Source organism: Schistocerca piceifrons, chromosome 2 (genome assembly GCF_021461385.2).
Source record: "Schistocerca piceifrons isolate TAMUIC-IGC-003096 chromosome 2, iqSchPice1.1, whole genome shotgun sequence".
Lineage (NCBI taxonomy): Eukaryota > Metazoa > Arthropoda > Insecta > Orthoptera > Acrididae > Schistocerca > Schistocerca piceifrons.
In genome coordinates this window covers 1,116,526,805-1,116,553,566 of record NC_060139.1, presented here as the reverse complement: position 1 = coordinate 1,116,553,566, position 26,762 = coordinate 1,116,526,805, and the positions used below count along the sequence as shown (strand labels likewise).

At 39.8% G+C, this 26,762-nt stretch overlaps 1 protein-coding gene across 1 annotated transcript in view; it reads left to right on the top strand.

Moving 5' to 3' along the window:
- The window catches only part of LOC124776175 (GTP 3',8-cyclase-like), a 45,957-nt gene that overhangs the window by 3,799 nt on the left and 15,396 nt on the right, over nt 1–26,762 (top strand). The window contains exon 4 of the mRNA XM_047251011.1: nt 19,050–19,274. Within this exon, the coding sequence (XP_047106967.1) occupies nt 19,050–19,274 (225 nt within the window). The remainder of the gene's footprint in view (nt 1–19,049; nt 19,275–26,762) is intronic.

The window sequence follows — 26,762 nt, the reverse complement described above, 5'->3', positions numbered from 1 at the left end:
GAACGTCTGTTCACTGGATGCCAAGAGATGGCTATGCCACCAGTCGCCAGCCACTACAGTTGATGAACTCTGACATATGACATACAGTTGAGTAGCATGAAATGATGTACCCATGGCTGTAATCCAACCTCGATTTGATATCCAGTGTGATGAGAGCTGTTCTGCTGTTCCAGTTTCAATACTGAAATTCATATATTATTTTTATGCTATCCTAACCAGATTGGACTGTGGTGTCATATAGCATAAAATATCTTACAACATGTTGAATCAGTGATGAGAAGTGTAGAACAGCCAGCAGGGGAAAGATGTTGGCAATGAGACAGCTTTTATGTAGTACAGCAGTACAGTGTTTCACAGTGCATAATGCTTCCGCAGATTGAGAACAAAATGTGTGGTTTGCTTTCATCCATTTTCACAAACATAGCCTTGAAAAATAATGTTGACATTACTGTGCATTCACTCTGAGGCATATTGCACTCTGAGAATGTTCATCGAATTCAGTTACTTTGTATTATATTTCAGTAACAGTGACATAATAGCAAATTGGACTGTATGAGTTTTTATGGATTTTTTTTCCAGAGACACCCTACCATTTCTTCAGATTTATTTAATTTGGGTATAAATCCTATCCAGCATATATGCTGTACACAAAATGTTGAACATAAAATGTAGCTATCTGCTGATTTAACATCTTGCTGAGTATACCAGTACAATGTTTTGTTGTAACAAATAGTTCAATGTATTTTACACACTTATAAACTTATTTATACATTTATAGTAATTTATACCATTACATTAATGTTGTACCTTAATGTTCTGGAAGACGATATTATAAGGAGCCTCATACTTTTCGTGGATGATAGAGTTGTCTATAATGAATTATTGCCTGAAAAAAATCTGCACAAATTTGAGTCAGATCATAACATTTCAAATTGGTCCAAAGATAGGCAACTGAGTTTAAGTTTTCAGAAATGTAAATTGGAGCACATCACAAAACAAATAAAAGACAGTATTGTATGACTACATTATCAAATAATCACAGTTTTAATTGGTCAACTCATACAAATATCTGGATGAAATGAAATGGTGACATAGACTCACTTGTAGGCAAAGCAGAATGCAGACTTCAATTCATTGGTAAGATACTGGAAAATGTAATCAGTCTATAGAGGACATTGCTTACAAAATACTTGTGTGGCCCATTCTAGAATATTGCTTAAGTATGACCCATAACAAATAAGGCTAATGGCAGACATTGAATGTATACTAAATAGTGTAGCATGATTGATCATAGATTTATTTGATGCATGGGAGAGCATCAAGAAGCTACTACAAATTGGAAATGCCAGACAAGTGAAGATAGACGCCAAATATATGACAAAACCCAACTTATGAAATTTCAGGAACCTGTATTAAGTGAGGTATTTAGGGATTATACAATAACCGCATATGTATCACTCCTATAGGGACCATGAAGGCAAGATTAATTACAGCATGCACAGAACCATTTAAAGAATCATTCTTCCCACACTCCACATGAGCATTGAATGGGGAAAAACCATAATGTGTGGTACAACAATGTACTTTGTCGTACAACCCACAGTGGTTTATACAGTGTGCATGGAGACATGGAATCAGTTGACAGTAGCTGGGTAATGGTTCATATTGATTCCCATTTCCCTGTTGCAGTAGATGATCTCATGCCTCTAATTATTTTTTCATTGCTATCTTAACTTGCATTCTTCAATTCAGTTTATTAACCCTTCTTATCTCTTTGCATTAGGGCAAATGTACAGTTAACTTTTAAGGAATTTGTATTTTCAATTTATCAACTGGAGGTTTGTTTCATATGCAGCAGCAATGTTACAAATTATTTGTTTCAGTTTCTTTAGAATAATTTGCTGTTTCACAGGTGCCTTGAAGAAAATAAAAGATCTCGAAAGTGTCTTAATGACAACCGATGGCCTCATGTTGACAAGACAGCTGGTTGCCTTGCAGAGGGCAGGGCTTGACGGTCTGAACATCAGCTTAGACACCCTGCAGTCCCAACGCTACAACCAGATCACGAGGAGGAAAGGCTGGGAGGGTGTCATGGCTGGCATAGATCTAGCCTTGCAACTTGAATACGACCCTGTGAAGGTATTACTAGTGCAGCTGTCATCGCATGCAGACTTTCATAAGCAAAAGATATAAATCTGTTGTTAAGAATATCAATACAAGAATCACCATTTTAAAGCAGTACGCCCTCACCCTCGCCCCCATCACCGCTCCCACCCTCACCCCTGTCTCCACACTGCAGCTGTAAGTGAAGGAAGGTATATTAAGACAGAAGAAGTAAATTTTAGCTGACGATGCTAACAGTTTCATAGTTTATACAACATAAAAAAGTATGCCTTGCAAGTTTACCAATTAAATATCTTATATTTTCCTCCCAAGAGAGTCTTATGAGACTCAAGATCTTTACAGTTTCTCTTTTTTTCTTTTGTGTCTTTAGTTTAAAATAAATTTCCTCTATTGTGGTGTTGTTTTGAAAAAATACTCGATTGTTTGGAAAAATTATTCTTAATTCTGTAGTCACACTTTTGTTGTGTCTAAGTACTACTGGTTTCAGTAGCAAGTACCAGCATCAGTTCATCTTATTATCGAAAATTTCTTTGCAGAATAAAAGCTGACCACTGGGGCCAAGCGGTTCTAGGCACTTCAGTCCGGAACCGTGCTGCTGCTACGGTCGCGGGTTCGAATCCTGTCTCAGGCAGGGATGTCCTTAGGTTAGTTAGGTTTAAGTAGTTCTAAGTCTGGGGGACTGATGACCTCAGACGTTAAGTCCCATACTGCTTAGAGCCATTTGAACCATTTTGCAAAATAAAAAGCTTCTGTACAACTGCAAACTAGACATACAATTTTCAGGGTGCTGTTCACATCTATTGAAAGCACAACAGTGACCTTTACTTTTAGTAGATAAGACACCTACTGGGGTAAGTGACTTGATGACTGCACACAAGAAGTTGTCATTTATTCCATATGTAGCTACCATGCAGACTCATATTTTGTATTAGTTTGTCCTTACTCTTCCAAAAGGTTAAACCTTGTCTCTGCAGCCACAGCTTCCTCTCTTCAGCAGTTGTCTTCATCTCCAAGTGTGAAGAAAATCCCATTCATTGATCATATTGTTTAAGTAGGATGTTCTCAGTCATCCCCTTGTTTTCTTACCTACGATCTTGCCTTCAGAAATGTTTTTTAAAAGATTATCGTCTCCAGTTAAGTGTCCAGTGTATTTTGCTTTGCCCTGGCCTATAACTTTCAGTGGTTCTTTCTTCTCTCCTATTTCCTTTAATTTTTCTGTCAATGCAGCTAGTTCTTGTACTTCTCCTCCAGAACCACATTTCAGCAGGTTTGAGGTGAGCTTCCTTTGGCTTTTCTAATGTACAGATTTTGCATCTGTGTGTCAGAACACTCCACACAAAGGTCTTTACAAATATTTTCTTAATGTGGAAGCTGATATGTTTATTCAGTTGCAGCTTCTTCTTATTTTGGAAGGAACTCTTCACCTGTGCTTTTCTTTTCTTGAATGCCTTGAAATATTGATTGTTTTCTTGCAAAATGCTACTGAGATAGTGAATTTCAGTTCCTTTCTTGAGTTGCTCATTGCCTGTTCTTGTGTCAGTCCTACCTCCACCTCCTTTCTTGTCTGTAGCCATAACTTTTGTCTTCTTTGTATTCATTTTTAGCTTTAGTTTTACCACTTCTTGATTTAAGGCCTGAAACATTTTATTTAGTTCCTACTCTGATTTACTATTGCAATGTCGTCAATTTGCAGTGTATATGCATGCAATTAAGTTCCCATATCGACATCATACTCCAAAAACCACTTAACTGTGTGTGGCAGGGGGTACGTCTCATGCCACCAACTGATCCCCTCTGCCTTGTTCCACTTGTGAACAGTGCTTGGGAAGAATGACTGTCAGTACGCTTCTGTATTATCTCTTAACTTCTCAAATTTTCTTCTCGTGATCATTTCGTGAATTGTATATGAGAGAAACTATTATGTTGTCAGACTCTTCTCGGAAACTACTCTCTCGAAATTTGGGTAGTAAATCTTTCCGTGATGCACAACTGCTCTCTTATGGCATCTACCACTGGAGTTGCTGAGCATATCTGTAATGATGTCACAGCGAATAAATGATCCTGTGACAAAACACTCGGCACTTCATTGGATCTTCTTTCTCTCTTCTGTCAGTCCTACTGGGTAAGGACACATACGTAATTTACATTCACTTAAGATTCTTCCTGTGAATCTTAGTCTGGCATCTGCTTTTCTATTGCTGTTTTATGTGGTCATTCCTCTTTAAGGTTGCTCTGGATAGTTACTTCTAGATATTTTATGGTAGATTCTGTTTCCAGCAATTTGTCTTTAATAGTGTAGTTGTACAGTATTGGATTTCTTTTCCTGTGTGTGTGTGTGTGTGTGTGTGTGATATGTTACATTTATTTATGTGCAGGGTCAACTGCCAGAGCCTGCATCATTCACCAATCCTCTTCAGGTCATTGTGCAAATTGATACTGTCTTCTGTTGTTGCTACTTTCTGATGGACAAGTGTAGTAACTGTGAACAATATTAAGGAGCCTCTGACACTTTCTACTGGATCATTTATATACATTGTAAATGTAATGGTCCTATCGCATTTCCTTGGAGTATTCCAGAAATTACCTTTTGATTCTTGTCATCTTTTCTTTGTTGTTGTTATTACTTCCTTGATGAACATATTAAGGAAGTAAGGTGATAGAAGGCACCCGTCTCTCACTGCCCTTCTGGTTTTTCTTCTTTCATATCCGGTTCAGTACTCTGACTTTTGTATATACTCAAAATTAATCATCTGGCCTTCCACTTTGGACATTACTTTAAGGAATGATGATATAATGGTAATCTGTTTATTAAACAATATTTTAACGAAACACTATGCTTTCTGATCATATAGTGGCTTGATGATGGAATTTGATACTGAAATTAGTAATCATTAGACAAAATAAAAGTGAAGCTATAATAAAAGAAAGTAATATTTTGGATCATGTCAGTTGTTGTTCCAAACAACAGCACGTCAGGAATAGGTTCAAATGGCTCTGAGCACTATGCGACTTAACTTCTGAGGTCATCAGTCGCCTAGAACTTAGAACTAATTAAACCTAACTAACCTAAGGACATCACACACATCCATGCCCGAGGCAGGATTCGAACCTGTGAACGTAGCGGTCATTCGGTTCCAGACTGTAGCGCCTAGAACCGCACGGCCACTCCGGCTGTCCAGGAATAGGTACTAAATTATTTGTCCGCCGATGACCTCACAGCTTAGAACACTAAAACACAGATGTTAATTGTTTGTTATGTGCCCTGGTAGAGTTTACAACTGTTTACAGTTCACGATTGGCTGTTGGAGATTGGGCGTTAATCACATAGTGTATTTAGTGCACAGTGCAGAAAAAGGCAGAGTCCAGAAAAGTAAACAAGTGTAAAGGCAAAAGTTTCATGACAAGATGTTGTGTCACCATACTTGGAAGACAATTATAGCCAATGACAGAAATTTAAAAGAAACTGGCTCATTTGAGCTGCGGAGACCTAGTCGAGGATTCTCAGTAGATAATTGTTAGCACAGTAGAATTTACAAAGAGACAATGTCAGTTCGTGTGAGGGAATGCTGATTGGTAAGTACCTATCACCTTTCTCATAAAACTCACAATTTGAAGAATACACATCAAGGAAAAGGTTGAAGTCCAACAGTGTCAAATATAGACAATAATATGGATCATCCAACAGTTTTGCAAAATCCCCAGTTGTACTTACTTTACTTACTTACTTACTTACTTACTTACTTACTAACTTACTCAGATTTGCTGTGTACCATACAACGAACTGGTTTCCACTAGTTCACTCAATCAGCTGCCATGTTCTCACCTTCCTCCAAGTTTGTGTCCATGCATTGACGATTCATTGCAAAAGTTCCAAGTGTTAAAAGGTCTTCCTGTACATCTGTATCTGTCCATTGATTTCCACAACAGTGTTGATTTTGGGATTCTTCCACCTTACATGTGTAGAACATAACCTGCAATCTTCAGTCTTCTTTCAACAATAATTTTGTGCAGGCTGTCTAGACGTCGTATTCTCAGCCCTTCATCGTTTGTAACTTGGTTGGGTTAACATCTTCAGAATTCATCTCTAGCATTGTTGGTGAAAAATATGGAGACTGTGTGCTGATTTTACTGACATTTTCCAAGTCTCACACATATGAACGATAAAGGAGTACAGTCAAAGATTTGTTGACATATTACAGACCTAATTGCCATATGGACTGATTTTCCAGTTCTGCTGGTGATTTCTGCATCTGTGACCTCATTATTACATATAAAGCTACCGAGATATGGAAATCTGTCAACATCTTGTAGTATCTTCTATTGCACTGTAATCGGGGAAGAGACGAGTAATTACCACTTACTTTGCACATTCTGTTTGCCTTATCTCTATTAATTTTCAGCCCTACACAATAGGGCATTTAATGAGAAAGCAGATAAAAATTAACTTGATGCCTTCCAAGGAGACGGTCTCTACTAAGTCTCTACTCCTTCCAGTCTGACTATGTAAGTGTAGACCAGACATGGTTTAAATTCAGAGAAATAGTATCGACATCAATTAAGAGATATATACCAAATAAATTGGAAGGATACCAAATAAATTAAAAGGGTGGTGCACAAAATATGTCAACACTCAGCTGCAGAAGAAATGAAAAAAAGCATGTCAAAGTTTAAAAGAATGCAAAATCTCCAAGATTAGCGATGTTTTACTGAAGCTCGAAACTTAGGGTGGGTTTCAGTGCAAGATGTGTTTAATAGTTCCCATAGTGAAACTTCGTTTTGAAATCTGGAAGAAAATCCAAAGAGGTTCTGGTTGCATGTGTAGTACACCAATGGCAAGACACAACCAATACCTTCACTGCGCAATAGCTGTGGTAATGTTACTGATGACAGTGCTACTAAAGCAGGGTTACTAAACACGGATTTCTGAAATTTCTTCACCAAAGACAACAAAGTAAATATTGCAGTATTCAAATCAAGAACAACTGCAACTGTGAGTAACTTAGTAGTAGCTCTCCTCAGTGTCATAAAGCAGTTATGTTTCTTTCAGAGAATGCTGATACAATAGCTCCATTAGAAATCATATATAGCCACTCATTTGATAAAGATCCATGCCTAGAGACTGAAAAGTTGCTCAGGTCACACCAATGCTCAAGAAAGAAAAGAGGAGTAATCTACTAAATAACAGACTCATATCACTAATGTTGATTTGCATTAGGATTTTGGAACATATATTGTGTTTGAATATTATGAATTATCTCAAAGATAATGATTCATTGATAAATAGCCAAGATAGATTCAGAAATATCGACCTTTTAAAACACAGCTAGCTCTTTAGTCACACAAAGTAATAAGTGCTGTCGACTGAGGATCTCAAATTGATTCCATATTTGTAGATTTCCAGAAGACTTTTTGAAACAGTTCGTCACAAGCATTTTCTAATCATATTGTGTGCCTAGGGAGTATTGTCTCAGTTGTGCAACTGGATGTGTGGTTTCCTGTCAGAAAAATTGATGGAAAATCGTCAAGTAAAACAGAAGTGATATCTGACATTACTCAAGGAAGTGTTACAGACCACCTGCTGTTGCCGATCTACATTAACAATTTAAGAGAGAATCTGAGCAGTCCTCTTAGATGATGCTATCATTTACAGTCTTGCAAATCATTTACTGTCTTGTAAAGTGATCAGATGATCAAAATGAACTGCAAAATGATTTAGGCTACCTATCCATATGATGCAAAAAGTGGTAACTGACCTTAAATAATAAAAATTGTTATGTCATCCGCTTGAGTAGTAAAAGGCATCTACTAAATTTTGGTTACATGATAATTCACGCAGATCTAAAGGCTGTGAAGTCTACTGAATACTTAGGAATTACATTTACAAATAACTTAAATTGGAATGCTCACATAGATAATGCGGTGGGAAAGCAAACAAAAGACTGTGATTTAATAGTAAAACATTTAGAAGATTAGGATTACTAAAGAGACTATCTACAACTATACTTGTCTGTCCTCTTTTGGAGTATTCTGCATGGTGTGGGATCCTTACCAGATAGGACTGACAGAGGACATCATTTAAAAGTTCAAAGAAGGGCAGCTCATTTTGTTTTATTGGGAAACAGGAAAGTGCATGCCACAGATATCGCATGTGAATTGGGGTGGCAGTCATTAAAGCAAAAGCATTTTGCTGGAGCAGGTTCTTAAAATTTCAATCATCAACTTTCTCCTCCGAATGTGAAAATATTTTGTTAGAGCCCTCTTACATAGGGAGAAATGATCATTGTAATAAAATAAGAGGAATCAGAGCTCGTATGGAAATATTGAAGTGTTTGGTTTTCCTCAAATGCTGTAGGGGGGTGGAATGGTAGATAAATAGGTTGAGGGTGGTTCTCTGAACCCTCTGCCAGCATTTAATTGTGAATTACAGACTAGTCATGCAGATATAGATAGTGTATATAGGCTTTCAATATTGTGCACTGATTCTCTAATTTTATACATTGCTCAAATACTTTCGTGGCACTTTGGAGTGACCCCTTTAAAATAACACTTTACCAGTCTTCTTAATATGTATTTCGGTAACCAGGTTGATAAGAAGTTACAACAATACTCTCTTATTACTCCCCAGTTTTGGGTTATATTAATGAACAAGATCGCCGCAGTGTTCCATAACAATTACGGGCTGAAGTTTGCTGCTGATGGAGCCAATATGATTTTCTGTGTTTCTGAGCATACAGGTTGTGTACGCTGTTTGGAGTCTGGTGTATGCTGAATCAAATGTTTTTATTGTTGTGATCTTCCATCTGAAGATTGGTTTCATGGAGTTGCCCATGCTAGCTTATCCTGTGTGAACCTCTTCACCTCTGCGTAACTACTGCAGTGTAGAATAACTTGAACTTGCTTACTGCAGTCAGTTTTTGGTCTCCTACAGTTGTTACCCCCATTATATTCACAGATGACCACATATTGTGGAAATTGCATATTGTAATGTAGGATGCAATAATAATGTACGGAAAGTTTCTGTTGAAAATTACGAATTATTTAGGAATAAAGGAGATGGCACACCAAAAGGCAGAAGCACTGTCTCATCGATAGACACAAGAACAAAAGGTATGTAGAATGAGATTTTCACCGTGCAGTGGAGTGTGCACTGATATGAAACTTCCTGGCAGATTAAAACTGTGTGCCGGACCAAGAGTCAAACTTGGGACCTTTGCCTTTTGTGGGCAAGTGCTCTACCATCTGAGCTATCCATGCACGACTCACGACCCGTCCTCACAGCTTTACTTCCACCAGTACCTCGCCTTCTACCTTCCAAACTAAAAGGTACGTTGCTTGGCGAGCTTCCAGAATGCACTTTCTTTTTCTAGCTGTAGGGAAAACATGCGCGCGCGCACACGCACACGCACACACACACACACACACACACACACACACACACACACACACACACACACACACTCACATGCGCATGTCTCCTTATGCTGTGGTCGCTCAACTGCCAGCTCTTTACTGGCCCACGGTGAGTGTTCTGGAGTGAGGTGGGGCTTTAGAGTAGGGTAGGATGGGGTGGGTTGAGGCAATGTGAGAGATGGAGAGAGATGGGAGGGGTTTGGAGGGAAGCATTTGGTGGCTCGTGGGAGAGTGGGGAGCCATCTGTGGGCTAGCTAGGGGTGCAGGTAGAGGGGTCAGGCGACAGACAGCTGGGCACTCATAGACTAGGGTGTGACGTGAGATAACAGCACACAACTAGCTGATTTGGGGGGGGGGAGAGGGGGGGGGAGTGGCGTGTGTGTGTGTGTGTGTGTGGGGGGGGGGGGGGGGGCAGGGGGGCTGGGAGTTAACTTGGATTAGGCCAGGAAGCAAAGGATGTGCTGTAAGTATGGCTACGAAAGTTGAGTATTCTTAAATAAGATCACCTGGTGCCAATGTATTGGAAAGTAACTGGCACACAAAGTGCAATTGTGGCTTCTTTTTCTTTATGAATTTTGAATAGTCTGCAGAGAAAATTGAATTAGGAGGATCAGGCATTTGTGTGGGTCTAGGAAAGTAAATTGTAGAGCCAGATAAAAGGCGCGCAAGACAGGAGGGGTACTACTACTCATCACTGCTGTATCGTGCTACTAGTACGTGTCAGCGTGAGTGCACCGAGAGTGGTGTTGCCGTACATGCGTCTTTAAATTGGTCACCGACTGATCATTGCAGGCTGGCTGCTGGATTCCATCTCTGGGAGCCAAGCGTGCGGCGCGGTCCCTGCCGTGCCATCTGCTGATGACTCGCACATACATAAGTGTGGAACAGTGCTGACTGACTCTCTGTGTGATTCTAGTTTGTAATGTGCACATCAGTGTTCTGTGTCTTGTTGAGTCCTTAGAGGCATATTGTTTGGAGGTTATTATTAAAGCCATATTTGTGCGACTTGGATCACACTTCAGTATTTATTTATTTATTTAATTATTTATTTATTTCTTGTTCCATAGATCCAGTTAGTGAGTCAATCACAAGGATATAGAACGTGTCAAATTGTACAGGTTTCAATTTAAACTTATTATAAATACAAGGGCAATTCAATGGCAAATTGTACATAGTTTAAGTAAGACATACTATAAATACAGTAACAGATACACTGTCAGCTAGACAACATAACAACCGTTTGACAGAAAAAGGAGTTTCAAATAAAGGTTAAAGATAAGAGCACAAAGTTAAATCAGATATTAGGCCTACAAGAGTAAATACATGTACAGCCAATCTGTTGTTGCAAAAAGTGTGCTAATGCCCAAATGCACAATAAAATCAATTGAACTACTTCTAGACACAATAAGTTTAGTGATGGTATACATTTTATTTCAGGTATTCATCCACAATATAATAAGATTTCTCTGTCAGGTAATCTTTGAGAACTAGTTTAAATTTTGGCAGTTCTGTATGAACACATTTGATATGTAGTGGTAGAGCATTGAACAACTTAATGCTGGAGTAGTAAACTCCTTTTTGTACCAGAGTGAGACGTTTCATTTCTAAATGTAGATTGTTTTTGTTTCTGGTGTTATAACCATGGAATTTACTGTTGTCTTGGTAGATGGAATAATTTTTGCACACAAAGGTCAGCAAGGAAAAAATAAACTGTGAGGCAGTTGTTAGGATACCTATCTTCTGAAACAAGTGCCTGCAAGAGTGTCTTTGATGGACCTCACACATTATTCTGATTGCTTTTTTTTGGATGGTGAAAACTTTTTTTAGCAAGTGGTTGGTTCCCCCAGAATATGATAGCATATGACATCAATGAATGGAAGTTGCCAAAGTAGGCAACCTTAATAGAGTCAACTTCAGCCACTGAAGAAATTACCCGTAATGAAAATGTTGCCGAGCTAAGTTTTTTACATAGATGAAGAATGTGAACTGACCAATTACATTTACTGTCTATGTAAGCACCCAGGAATTTTGTGTCTTCAACTTTCTGTATTGGCTGATCTCTACATTTTATGTCAATTTCATCAGGATTACTTTGTGATGTATGGAACCTCATATAATGAGTTTTATCTGCATTGAGTGAGAGACCATTTGAGGAGAACCAATTTAAGATGTCATTAAAAACAGTATTTGTAGTTTTTTCAAGATCATCATCAATCAAATCGTCAATTAGAATTGTGGTATCATCGGCAAACAGGGTAAATTTGCTGTTTGTCTCAGAACAAAGAGGAAGATCATTAATAAAGATGAGGAAAAGCAGTGGGCCCAAAACGGAGCCTTGAGGCACACCACACGTTATCGTGCCCCATTCAGACGAGGCAGGTTCTCCAGAAGAGCCATTTAGCATTACAGTCTGCTTCCAATCCTGTAGATATGATTGTAGCCACAAGCCAACAGTACCACCTAAACCATAGTATTCTGCCTTTTTCCAAAGAATTTGGTGGTTTACACAGTCAAAGGCTTTCATAAGATCGCAAAAAATACCCACTGGAGACATTTTTTTGTTAATGGCTTCCAGAACTTGGTTGCTGAAAGAGAATATTGCCTGTTCACTACAAAGACCGGCACGAAAACCAAACTGATTTTTGCTTAAGATACTATGGTAGTTGAGATGGTCTACAATCCTCCTGTGCATGAGTTTTTCTAGAATTTTCGAGAAGGTAGTTAATAGGGATATTGGACGATAGTTTGTAACAATGCTTTTATCCCCTTTTTTAAAGAGAGGAATCACTACAGCCAACTTAAGTCTGTCAGGGACAATCCCATCTTGTAGGGATGCATTGTATATGTTGCATAAGACGGGACTAACAAATTTATAACAGTGTTTCAGTATTTTACTAGAAATATTGTCCACACCAGCAGAATTTTTATTTTTTAATGATCTAATTACTCTTATGACTTCGCTTACAGTAACTGGAGATAAGGATAACTGTGGGATTCTGTTGCTAATAGCTTTCTGTAGGAGGGACAATGATTCTTCCATGGAACCATTACAGCCTGTCTTCTCTGCTGCTCTCAAAAAGTGGTTATTAAATATTTCTGCAACCAACTCAGGTTTCTTAATGATACTGTCCCCTGTTTTAATCTCTACCTGAGACATGTTCCCTGTTGTCCTGCCAGTTTCCCTCTTTATTACATTCCATATAGTTTTAATTTTATTTTCTGAGCTTTCAATTTCTGATTTTATGCACATATTTTTAGATTTATTTATAATCTTCTTGAGAATGCTACAGTAAAGTTTGTAGTGTTGTCGTTTCTTTGGTTCATTACAAGTCCTGAGAGAACTTTATAACATCCTCTTTGTTCTACAAGATGTTGTTATCCCTGTAGTGATCCAAGACTTCTTGGCATTGCCTATATGACTATTTCTAACTACTTTTTTGGGAAAGATGGACTCAAATACAGACATGAATTCATTTAAAAATGAATTGTACTTTTTGTTTACATCTGTTTCCTTATAAACTCGGCTCCAGTCTATCTATTTTAGGCTATCATTGAATTTTTTAAGGCCCTGTTCATTTATTATCCTAAAAGATTTCCAAGAATGCTCGGAATTGTTGCACACACTGATGTAATTGAGCCTAAGCAATTGACCACCATGATCAGAAAGGCCAAGGATTGGATGTACAGTGATCTCATTCCATGTAGACTTATCTATAAATATATTATCTATCAGACTTTTACTGTTAACAGTAACCTGAGTTGGGAAATCTACTATTGCCATCAGATTATAAGACTCCATTAAATGTACTAAATCAGCTTTACTATTGCTCTCATTTAGGAAATCAACATTAAAGTCACCAGAAATTATCAAGTTCTTGGACTTTGAGTACAGTATGGATAATGAAGAATCTAAGTGCTTAAGAAATACATTCAAATTCCCTGAGGGAGATCTATACAGTGCTAACACTACAGCCGTGAAGTCATTTACAGTAATCTCAACACCACATACTTCAATTTGTTGCTCTATACAATGGCTCTTTAAATCTAATGCATTGTAAGATATGTTGTTTTTTACATAAATTACCACTCCACATTCTTCCATGATGGTTCTTGAGTAATGCGCTGCCTGACACACAGTATTACTTGGTTAGTACATCACCACAAACATATGCACCGGGAATGTACATCCTTTGACAGTTTGCTATGTCTCTCTCTTCTAGGACTGACATGGTAGCTGCCTTGCATTTCTTAATGACTCTGACCTTGTCAACCACAAACCGAATCTTAGTACAGTCATGATTTCCCTGAAGAGATTACATGACAGCAGAGACTTGTAAAATTGTGTTACCCATTTCTCTAGCCAGTGAAGATTCATTCTATACCTTCAGATACAGTGTCATGTAGGAGTAGAACAGCAAGAAATACGGAGCTCCTCTAACAGTAATGACAGTTTACCACCTCCCAACACTACATGTGCCAATGTTTCAGTGCATTTTTGAATATGTTTGTTAACAGATTCATCAACACAACAAAAATTTACGATCTCAGTAGCATCTTATTTCTTAACTCATACTTTACTATTCATCAGAATCTTCATTGCTGCTCTTTGATTTGTCAGAGCTCCCTGCTGTACTTTGTTTTATTTCATTGTTAGAATTAGTTGAAATACCACCTACCGTATTTACTCAAATCTAAGCCGCACTCAAACCTGAAAAATGAGACTCGAAATAAAGGAAGGAAAAAAAAAATTCCTGAATCTAAGCTGCACCTGAAATTTGAGACTCGAAGTTCAAGGGGAGAGAAAAGTTTTAGGCCGCACCTCCAAATCGAAACAAAGTCGGTCCATTGTAATATGAGACACAACTTAGGTCGAATGATTGACGATACAGCTACAGTAGTTTGGATCGAGTCGTAAGCTTAGCAGTTAAGCTTTACCAGGTAGCCTTTGCTATGCGTCGGGCGCTCCGTCCGTATTTATACTGGTACCCTTCCTTTTTCACATGCATCGTCTGGTTTGAATCGATTGCTTATTTTGCTTTGATCTGATAAGTGCCGTTTTCCTTGTTATAGGCGTTTATGTCACTCTAAGCTGAAAATGCTTTACTGTACTGTGTCATGCATTGTTTGTCGCATTCTGATAGTGCGTGTTTGCGGACTGTCGTCGCTCGCGGCATGGCTTGCCTTTGTGCAAGCTACCGCCGCCTACAATTAAAAAAAAAAAAAAAAAAAAGAGAGAGAGAGAGAGAAATCATCTCATTAGTGGAACAATGGCAAGAGACTACTATTTCTTGTTACTTACACTGCTGCTTTCTTTGATAATGATCAACAAGAACCAAATAATAGACTGCGTATGATAGAACATGTTCTGAACGAGAGTTAGGCGAAAATTTTTCTCCATTTGAAAATCCTTGCGGCCGCTTCTTTAGTACATCAAATTCTGCACAGAAATTAGAGTCATCTTAGATTTAAAAATCTAGTCAGTTGCCGTGCTTCATTTCTGACTGTATCACTATTAGGCATTAGAATAATACGAATATAAACATGACACGATACGTATATTCTTCCGCGTTTGCTGTTGTCTGACTCTAGTTTCGTAGTTTATTAGGCAGACAGGATTTAAATAAGATAGCAGCAAACACGAAAGAATACGTGGCAAAATGTTTATATTCGTATTACTCTTATGATGAAGAGAATACTGCATGTGATTCACATTTCATCAGGTTCCTATTAGCAACCATCTCTTCTCACAGGTAGGAAAAAATTCAGAAAGTAGAATTGGCCATATTGACAAACATCCCAAACAGTCTTGCCAGTCGGATTTTCATAATACATTGAAGTTCTGCTACATTCGAAGATGAACAATACGGAATTTGTATTTACTTCGTTGGATAATGTATGAAAATTGTCTTCCACCTTTTTTTTTAATTTATTTACTGACGCAGAGGTTTTGGCGCCAGTATTTATCTTTGTGCCTACGAAGCATGCCTGTGTAGCGCTACATATATTCGACGGCAGAAGTTAGTTGTGGCAGCACCTACCGACATTTTTCAGAACTTCCACTTGCTTTGCACTCGAATCTAAGCCGCAGGTGGTTTTTTGGATTACAAAAACCGGAAAAAAAGTGCGGCTTAGATTTGAGTAAATACGGTACATCCTCTCCTTTGGATTCAACTTCTTAAGTATTATCTTTCAAGTCAACACCTGCTAATCTGTGAGACCGAAATGATGAGCCATACTACTCTATTTCACTGTGCCTGTTTGTTTCATTTGTATAACATTTTATTCCATCATAGATGCTGCACTTACAGTTTCATATATGCATTGCAGCAGCAGACACAATAAAAGTAGCAATCAGCAGTGCTTAGTTTGTTGAATGGGTAAAAAATATGCCATTGTCCCAGTTCCACATATCCCCAAAATTTGATTCTGCCAAATTCTGTACTCTCTGAAATCGAATGTTTAATCCAAAGATGAAAGTGAACAAGTTTGACGCAGTATTGCTAATATTGTTTATTACTCATCTTGCTGAATGAAATGCATACCATGTCCTTTCTGAAAGGTTTGCAGAATTAATGCACATACCAGTTTTCTAAAAACTTACATTGAGATTGTGCTCTCCTCCCTCTTGTACAAATTAGTAGAGCCCTTCGGATTACTCCACAATATGCCTCTTGGCAAGGTGGTAACGACAGTATTATCAAATGATAGATTGGCACTCACTGTATAGTGTAGAAGTTGTGTTGCAGGCAGGGGAAAAAAAAAAAAAAAAATACACCACCTATTAAACACGTAAGCTTTTGGTGCAACCCCCCCCCCCCCTTCCCACACACACACACACACACACACACACACACACACACACACACACACATGCGCGCAAATGCTGATCACACATACATGACCACTGTCTCTGGCTGCTAGGGCCAGACTGGGAGCAACTGCGCATCATGGGAGAAACAACGGTCGTGTGTGTGTGTGAGTGTGTGTGTGTGTGTGTGCGTGTGTGTGTGTGTGTGTGTGTGTTTTGTCCACTTTGGAAGAAGACTTTCTGATCGAAAGCTTATGTGTTTAGTAGTCTTTTTTGTTGTGCTTGTCTGTGACCTAACATCTCCTGTATACAGTGAATAGCAATGTATCTTTTTTATAATATGGTCATTATTCCAGCCTAGATTTTCTATTGTTTGTTTCCTTTTAAGACCTTATAAAGACAGTTACTGACAATTTCTTTTTTCTTATTGGAGAAAAGTAAAACCATATGGGGGCCAGACGTAGATTGTAAATGAATATGGAATAGAGTATTTTTATTTCCCCTGTATGCAGTGTCAATAACGTCACCTCACACACTTAATTTCTGGCAGCACCTCCTTCTCAACACATGACTGTCCCCCACCACCTCACCATAGTCTTCAAGTAATATCCTATAGCACTTCTGGGTGGACAAATAGATGAAGGATGTAGTTTAAAACAGTATAACTAAACTTAAAAGTCAAACTGCCCTTTTATAGAGACTGCCATCATTATTTAAATATAATAAACAACATCAAAACAGTCAAAAGAATTTTTTTTTTCAAAAGAGCAGAAAATTGTAGTGAAATTCATGAAAGGATTGTTTTAAATTGTTATATCTTAAATCAATAAGTATGTCAGCATTTCCCAGGATTTTCTGGCTTAATTAAGACTAGGTCATGCCACCACAGTGGTCAGACAGTGGACCTGCCTTCGAGAGGACAACGGACCCGAGTCCCATCGGGCCATCAAAATTTGGGTTTTCCTTGATTTCCCTAAAGGATTTAAGACAAATGCTGGGATGGTTCCTTTGAAAAAGATGACATTCGGCTGAGGAAGCTAATTTCTGTGGCACGTCTGATGACACAGTGCTGGTGGAAGCACGAGTATTTCAGAGCACACCATTCATTGCACATTGTTAAACATAGGGCTCTGCTGCTGACAACCCCCGTATGTTCCCATGTTGACAACACTGCTGAATTACAATTTCTGTGGCTCAGGAGCATTGAGATTGGGCAGTGAATCAATAGAAATGTGTCATCTGGTTGAATCATTCGTGTTTCGCATTACACCTGCTTGACGGTTTTGTGCACATACACCGTCAACAGAGTGAATTGGTGCTTGAAAGGTGCACTTTGCTACAGACTTAGGCCAGTGGGAGCAATATTATGCTATGGAGGACATTCACCTGGTCTTCTGTGGGTCCAGTGGTAGTAACTGAAGGCTCCATAACAGCTTTGTTCTGTGTGAACATTATTGTGCACTGTCCACACCCTGTCTCTAATGAAGGTGACATGTTTCAACAATATGACTTTCAGTGTCACGAGGCCAGAATCAAATTCACCCCTTCTGAATCTGATGGAATACATCTGTGATGCTATCAGATACCAGTTCTGCACCCAGAAACCACTGATCTCCAATTTATGGGAATTACATGACCTGTGCTTAGACATGCGGTGCTGCATAATGCTGGGAACATACCTCACATAATGCTGGGAACATACCTGAAATTTGTTGAACTTGTCCCACTCAAAATCACTGCTGTATTGTGTTCCAACAGTGGACAAACACATTATCAAACAGGAGGTCATAGTGTTTTGTCTCATCAGTTTATATATTCAATGCTTGAATGAAAGGTGTGCTCTTTTCCTTTTTTCTGCCATTGCATGTATGTGTAAAGCAGGATGTTCTACCATTTGGGCTTGTTTATATGAAGGCTGTCAGCGTTAACCACCTGCACAGATACTAAATGCTCCTTTTGTGAAGACCTTTTATCTTGAGAACACTTTTAACTTTGTTTCACAAATGGCAGCACAGTTTCAAGAAAGCTTCTTAATTTAATGTAATAGTTAAAATAATACCTTTAGCAAAAGATGTGTGCGTTGGAGTGGGGAAAAAGATTGGAGATGTATGTAGTTTAATTTTCGTAAATTGTTAAGAAGGTTAACAGCTTGGCATGCTAAGATAAATTCAGACATTCTCCAAAAGGAGAGAAAAAGATTAATTTAACAGAATCAGTGAGGTATACAAATATAACAACAGACTTGTAGAACCATTATTTTGTAGGTTAGATTAGATTAGATTCAGCTTTTGTTCCAAGACCCAAAACATGAGATGATTCTCATGGGTGAGTAACATGCCAGAAAGTATAACATAAAAAATATAAAACATTTGAATACCCTGATCATTTGTCAGGAGATTGTCAAACTAGGTGAATACAATACAAACTGGAACAGCTTTTTTTTCAGAATTGATACGCTGTCAGACTGAAATATTGTTATGCACTATTAATAAATTTATCAAACAAAAAGTACATAATCTTGACTGTTATGACAAAGTGCTCTCAGAACTGAAATCTAACAGACATTCTTATTTAAGCTGGCCTAACAGCCACTGTTAAGATATTCATCTATAGAGTAGGATGACTTGCCTATCAAAAAGTCTTTCAAACTCTGTTTAAACCATGCTTTATCTGATACCAAGTTTTTAATGGTGTCTTTCTTCCACAGATAAATTGTGTTGTAATGCGAGGTTTTAATGAAGATGAAGTGTGCAGTTTTGTGGAGTTAACAAAAGAGAAAAATGTTGATGTAAGATTTATTGAGTACATGCCTTTCAGCGGCAACAAATGGAATGATGGGAAGATGGTCTCATTTAATGAAATGCTCCAAATAATTAGAAAGCAGTGGCCTAATTTTGATCCTCTTCCCAATGGGCCCAATGATACCTCAAAGGTACATGCAGTATTACATATGAACATACATTGAAAATAATTTAATGTTTATGACTTACTACCAATCACAAGAATACTTCACATCTGCTGGTGGTATGAGAGATGGACTGGTTTAGTTACATATTTCTCATCCCATTCAGTAAGTCTGTCCTGGCCTGGGTTTCTCTGCAGCTTTTCTGCAACTCTCCCCATTTCCTAAACCTTGACAAGCCTTTTCTTTCTTCCCTTTTCCTTCCCCTTCATTGTTTCTGCCAGAAGAAGAAGCCACTGGCTCCGAAAGCTTGCACATTTCCATAACTTTAAGGGGAGTTAGAAGGGGAAAACACACTTTTTCACTTTTTTGGGTTTTTATCTGATTATAAAATTTGCAATTTTCCAAATAAAATGATATGTATATTACTTATAAACTTGCGTGGGAAGTATTTTATTTTATTTTCTAAAATATAATCTACACCAGTTGAAAATGTTAAAATTTTTACATGCATTACTTCAAGACCTAATAAAATCGGTAATTTTTTATATACAGGGTAGACCATTGATCGTGACCAGGCCAAATTTCTCACGAAATAAGTGTCAAACGAAAAAACTACAAAGAACGAAATTTGTCTAGCTCGAAGGGGGAAACCAGCTGGCGCAATGGTTGGCCTGCTATAAGGCACTGCCATAGCTCAAACTGATATCAACTGTGTTTTTTAAAATAGGAACCCCATTTTCTATTATGAATTCGTGTAATACATAATATCTTAGAAGAAAGATTAAGAAAAGGCAAACCTACATTTCTAGCATTTGTAGACTTAGAGAAAGCTTTTGACAATGTTGACTGGAATACTTTCTTTCAAATTCTAAAGGTGGCAAGGGTAAAAGACAGGGAGCGAAAGGCTATTTACAATTTGTACAGAAACCAGATAGCAGTTATAAGAGTCGAGGGACATGAAAGGGAAGCAGTGGTTGGGAAGGGAGTAAGACAGGGTTGTAGCCTCTCCCCGATGTTGTTCAATCTGTATATTGAGCAAGCAGTAAAGGAAACAAAAGAAAAATTCGGAGTAGGTATTAAAATTCATGGAGAAGAAATAAAAACTTTGAGGTTCGTCGATGACATTGTAATTCTGTCAGAGACAGCAAAGGACTTGGAAGAGCAGTTGAATGGAATGGACAGTGTCTTGAAAGGAGGATATAAGATGAACATCAACAAAAGCAAAACAAGGATAATGGAATGTAGTCTAATTAAGTCGGGTGATGCTGAGGGAATTAGATTAGGAAATGAGGCACTTAAAGTAGTAAAGGAGTTTTGCTATTTGGGAGCAAAATAACTGATGATGGTCGAAGTAGAGAGGATATAAAATGTAGGCTGGCAATGGCAAGGAAAGCGTTTCTGAAGAAGAGAAATTTGTTAACATCCAGTATTGATTTAAGTGTCAGGAAGTCATTTCTGAAAGTATTCGTATGGAGTGTAGCCATGTATGGAAGTGAAACATGGACGATAAATAGTTTGGACAAGAAGAGAATAGAAGCTTTCAAAATGTGGTGCTACAGAAGAATGCAGAAGATTAGATGGGTAGATCACATAACTAATGAGGAATTATTGAATAGGATTGGGGAGAAAAGAAGTTTGTGGCACAACGTGACCAGAAGAAGGGATCGGTTGGTAGGACATGTTCTGAGGCATCAAGGGATCACCAATTTAGTGTTGGAGGGCAGCGTGGAGGGTAAAAATCATAGAGGGAGACCAAGAGATGAATACACTAAGCAGATTCAGAAGGATGTAGGTTGCAGTAGGTACTGGGAGATGAAAAAGCTTGCACAGGATAGAGTAGCATGGAGAGCTGCATCAAACCAGTCTCAGGACTGAAGACCACAACAACAACAACGTAAAGAAATATGAATGTTTTAGTTGGACCACTTTTTTCGTTTTGTGATAGATGGCGCTGTAATAGTCACAAACATATGGCTCATAATTTTAGACGAACAGTTGGTAACAGGTAGGTTTTTTAAATTAAAATACAGAACGTAGGTACATTTGAACATTTTATTTCGGTTGTTCCAATGTGATACATGTACCTTTGTGAACTTATCATTTCCGAGAATGCATGTTGTTATGGCGTGATTACCTGTGAATACCACATTAATGCAATAAATGCTCAAAGTGATGTCTGTCAACCTCAATGCCTTTAGCAATACGTGTAACAACATTCCTCTCAACAGTGAGTAGTTCGCCTTCCGTAATGTTCGCACATGCATTGACAATGCACTGACGCATGTTGTCAGGCATTGTCGGTGGATCACGATAGCAAATATCCTTCAACTTTCCCCACAGAAAGAAATCCGGGGACGTCAGATCCGGTGAACGTGCGGGCCATGGTATGGTGCTTTGACGACCAATCCACCTGTCATGAAATATGCTATTCAATACTGCTTCAACCGCACACAAACTATGTGCTGGACATCCATCATTTTGGAGGTACATCGCCATTCTGTCATGCGGTGAAACATCTAGTAGTAACATTGGTAGAACATTACGCAGGAAATCAGCATACATTGCACCATTTAAATTTCCATCGATAAAATGGGGGCCAATTATCCTTCCTCCCTTAATGCCACACCATACATTAACCTGCCAAGGTCGCTGCTGTTCCACTTGTCACTGCCATCGTAGATTTTCCGTTGCCCAATAGTGAATATTATGGTGGTTTAGGTTACCGCTGTTGGTGAATGATGCTTCATTGCTAAATAGAACGCATGCAAAAAATCTTTCATCGTCCCGTAATTTCTCTTATGCCCAGTGGCAGAACTGTACATGACATCCAAAGTCATCGCCATGCAGTTCCTGGTGCATAGAAATATGGTACGGGTGCAATTGATGTTGATGTAGCATTCTCAACACCGTCGTTTTTGAGATTCCCAATTCTCGCGCAATTTGTCTGCTACTGATGTGTGGATTAGCTGCCCCAGCAGCTAAAACACCTACTAGGGCATCATCATTTGTTGCAGGTCGTGGTTGATGTTTCACATGTGGCTGGACACTTCCTGTTTCCTTAAATAATGTAACTATCCAGCAAATGGTCCGGACACTTCGATGATGTCGTCCAGGATACCGAGCAGCATACATAGCACACGCCCCTTGGGCATTTTGATCACAATAGCCATACATCAACACGATATCAACCATTTCCGCAATTGGTAAACGGTACATTTTAACACGGGTAATGTATCACGAAGCAAATACCGTCCGCACTGGCGGAATGTTATGTGATACCACATACTTATATGTTTGTGACTATTACAGCAGCTGGCCAGAGTGGCCGAGCGATGCTAGGCGCTACAGTCTGGAAACGCGCGACCGCTACGGTCGCAGGTTCGAATCCTGCCTCGGGCATGGATGTGTGTGATGTCCTTAGGTTAGTTAGGTTTAAGTAGTTCTAAGTTCTAGGGGACTGATGACCTCAGAAGTTAAGTCCCATAGTGCTCAGAGCCATTTGAACCATTTTTGACTATTACAGCCCCATCTATCACAAAGCAAAAAAAGTGGTCCAGCTAAAACATTCATATTTCTTTACGTACTACATGAATATCTAATAAAAAATGGGGGTTCCTATTTTTAAAAAATGCAGTTGATATGAGTTTGACCTATGGCAGCGCTATCTAGCAGACCAACCATAGCGCTATCTGGTTTCTTCCTTCAAGCTAGACGAATTTCGTTCTTTGTAGTTTTTTCATTTGATGCTTATTTCGTGAGATATTTGGCCCGGTCACTATCAATGGACCACCCTGTAGAAAGCTGTGGATTGCTGTGTTATAAAGGTGAAATTATGTGTTTGTATTGGTAGCACAGTCAAAAATAGTATCGTATCTTTTCATAGTATAAACATGCTTTGTATATCAAAGTGCTAACGTTTTTCCGAGGAAAAGTGATGAATAGACTGGTAAATCTCTCAAAAAGTATGACTCCAAAATGAAGTGTTTTTAAGAAATGTGGGTTTCATGGTAATAAATTTTTGAATAAAGAGAAACATTGTGTTCAGCATGTGGTGTGTGAAGTTACAGACAATGAAATACTGGCAAACTCATGAGTATCTAGAGAAACACCCATTAGTGCTTCGAAGATTAAAATAAAACATAGTGATAACACAGTTATCTCAAAACAAAACTCATGTAAACGGTAGGTTAGGTTATATTCTGCTACATTTACACATCCTAACAGGGGTGTTATGTGAATGTGTGTGCTGTATGTATGTGGAGGGCCAGTTAGTTTACATGAAGACATTGAGGTATCAAATGGACTAGCCAGGAAACTTATCATTAATTCTGCCACTTGTAAATATACTCATTCATTTTGGAGTTCTGATAAGTGTAAAGATAATTATTTTAAAATAAATATTAGGTGGTTTTATGGATTGAGAGCTATTGGCAAAGGACACACTGCAGCAGAAACAATGTGTGTCGTGATGTATATGCCACGCCCACTTTGTAAAATGGACAAGTATGCAGGATTTATTGGAGCTGCTGTGAGATCTGCTGCATGTGAGTCAATTAAGGGTGCTGCAAATGAAGCTGCTGAAATAAACGATGGTATGATTGACATATCAGTAGCTTTTGGGGCACTTGGTAGAAGCGCAGCTGCAGTTCTAAGAATTCTGTTGCTACAGTGACCAGTGTGGATACTGGAAAGCTAATAGATTTCCAGATTTTAACCAAACATTGTTATAAGTATAAATCAGGGAATGAAGAAGGGCATATTTGTGACAGAAATTATGAAGGACAACTAGTCGTACGGAGGCCCGTGCAGCTGTTGAAATTTATAATCGATCTGTAAACTAAAGGGGAGTGTGTTACACTAAGTTCTTAAGTTATGCAGACTCAAATGCATATAACAGTGTAGTAGCCACTCAGCCTTATGGTGAGAAGCTTGTCACAGAAATGGAATGTGTTGGTCATGCCCAGAAGAGGATGGGTACCAGATTGAGGAAGTTGAAACAAAGTTTGAGAGACAAGACACTTTCAGGTGGTAAGACCATATGAAGCAGGCTGACAGACAACATGATTGATGAACTACAACAGTATTATGAGATTGCCATTAGAAATAATACTGAGGATTTGTTGAAAATGAAGCAGGCAGTATGGGCTACCTTCTTCCAGAGACTGTCAGCTGATGATAAACCAGTACACCATCTTTGCCCTCCTAGATCTGGTTCATGGTGCAATTACCGCAATGCCCAGTACTCAAACAGGTCATACAGCCATAAACATTCTATCCCAGCAGCAGTTGTGGATATCATAAAACCTGTTTACAGAGACCTGCCAATCCTGAATTATTGAAGAAGTGTCTGCATTGTCAGACTCAAAATCCCAATGAGTCGTTCAATAATCTTATAGTGTCAGTGTCATCGTAACTGCCGTCTGCGTCACATCTGCTGTGCAGCGAGTTACGCTAATTTAAGTATTAACTCTATTTTTCTTACTTGTCACTTCTTCTTCCGTGTGTTTTTGCTTTTAGGAAGCTTTAATTGTCGAGTGCTAGTAATAGTGTTCCATAGATTTTGTGTTTGTTTTGAATACAGTCAGAGAGAGTCCATTTAGTCAGCCATAGTGCCAGTAGTGCTAGTGTTTGTTTTGAATACAGTCCAGAGACAGGTAGTGCTATTTTCATTGTTTTCTACAGGAAGTGTCTAGTAACCACAGTTTAGTCAACTACACTCCTGGAAATTGAAATAAGAACACCGTGAATTCATTGTCCCAGGAAGGGGAAACTTTATTGACACATGCCTGGGGTCAGATACATCACATGATCACACTGACAGAACCACAGGCACATAGACACAGGCAACAGAGCATGCACAATGTCGGCACTAGTACAGAGTATATCCACCTTTCGCAGCAATGCAGGCTGCTATTCTCCCATGGAGACGATCGTAGAGATGCTGGATGTAGTCCTGTGGAACGGCTTGCCATGCCATTTCCACCTGGCGCCTCAGTTGGACCAGCGTTCGTGCTGGACGTGCAGACCATGTGAGACGACGCTTCATCCAGTCCCAAACATGCTCAATGGGGGACAGATCCGGAGATCTTGCTGGCCAGGGTAGTTGACTTACACCTTCTAGAGCATGTTGGGTGGCACGGGATACATGCGGACGTGCATTGTCCTGTTGGAACAGCAAGTTCCCTTGCCGGTCTAGGAATGGTAGAACGATGGGTTCGATGACGGTTTGGATGTACCGTGCACTATTCAGTGTCCCCTCGACGATCACCAATGGTGTATGGCCAGTGTAGGAGATCGCTCCCCACACCATGATGCCGGGTGTTGGCCCTGTGTGCCTCGGTCGTATGCAGTCCTGACTGTGGCGCTCACCTGCACGGCGCCAAACACGCATACGACCATCATTGGCACCAAGGCAGAAGCGACTCTCATCCCTGAAGACGACACGTCTCTATTCGTCCCTCCATTCACGCCTGTCGCGACACCACTGGAGGCAGGCTGCACGATGTTGGGGCGTGAGCGGAAGACGGCCTAACGGTGTGCGGGACCGTAGCCCAGCTTCATGGAGACGGTTGCGAATGGTCCTCGCCGATACCCCAGGAGCAACAGTGTCCCTAATTTGCTGGGAAGTGGCGGTGTGGTCCCCTACGGCACTGCGTAGGATCCTACGGTCTTGGCGTGCATCCGTGCGTCGCTGCGGTCCGGTCCCAGGTCGACGGGCACGTGCACCTTCCGCCGACCACTGGCGACAACATCGATGTACTGTGGAGACCTCACGCCCCACGTGTTGAGCAATTCGGCGGTACGTCCACCCGGCCTCCCGCATGCCCACTATACGCCCTCGCTCAAAGTCCGTCAACTGCACATACGGTTCACGTCCACGCTGTCGCGGCATGCTACCAGTGTTAAAGACTGCGATGGAGCTCCGTATGCCACGGCAAACTGGCTGACACTGACGGCGGCGGTGCACAAATGCTGCGCAGCTAGCGCCATTCGACGGCCAACACCGCGGTTCCTGGTGTGTCCTCTGTGCCGTGCGTGTGATCATTGCTTGTACAGCCCTCTCGCAGTGTCCGGAGCAAGTATGGTGGGTCTGACACACCGGTGTCAATGTGTTCTTTTTTCCATTTCCAGGAGTGTATCAGCCGCCTTTAGTGAATTAGCAGACTAGTTATAAGTTGATTAACTCTCTACAGTAAATTGATTTCTTAGGACGGATAGGATGTGAGACTGCTGTGTACGGACACAGGAGGAGCCGGCCACTGTTCGCGAACAGCTGAACGTGTTGATGGCCGCGGTTAGCCGTCTTCAAGCAGTGGTGAGTCTGGTGCGTTGCATGGTACACCCCAGGTGTTACAAGCTTCACCCACTGACCCTGCTGTCGACACATCTTTGCGGGTACCAGGCGCGATTGGGCCACCCTCTTCCCCAGGGGAGTGGCGGGTTCAGCGGCGTTCGCGGCGCACGAGGCGGAGGGTCAGTGTGGAGGCTGGCCGTGTGGCATCGCCCATTCTGCCT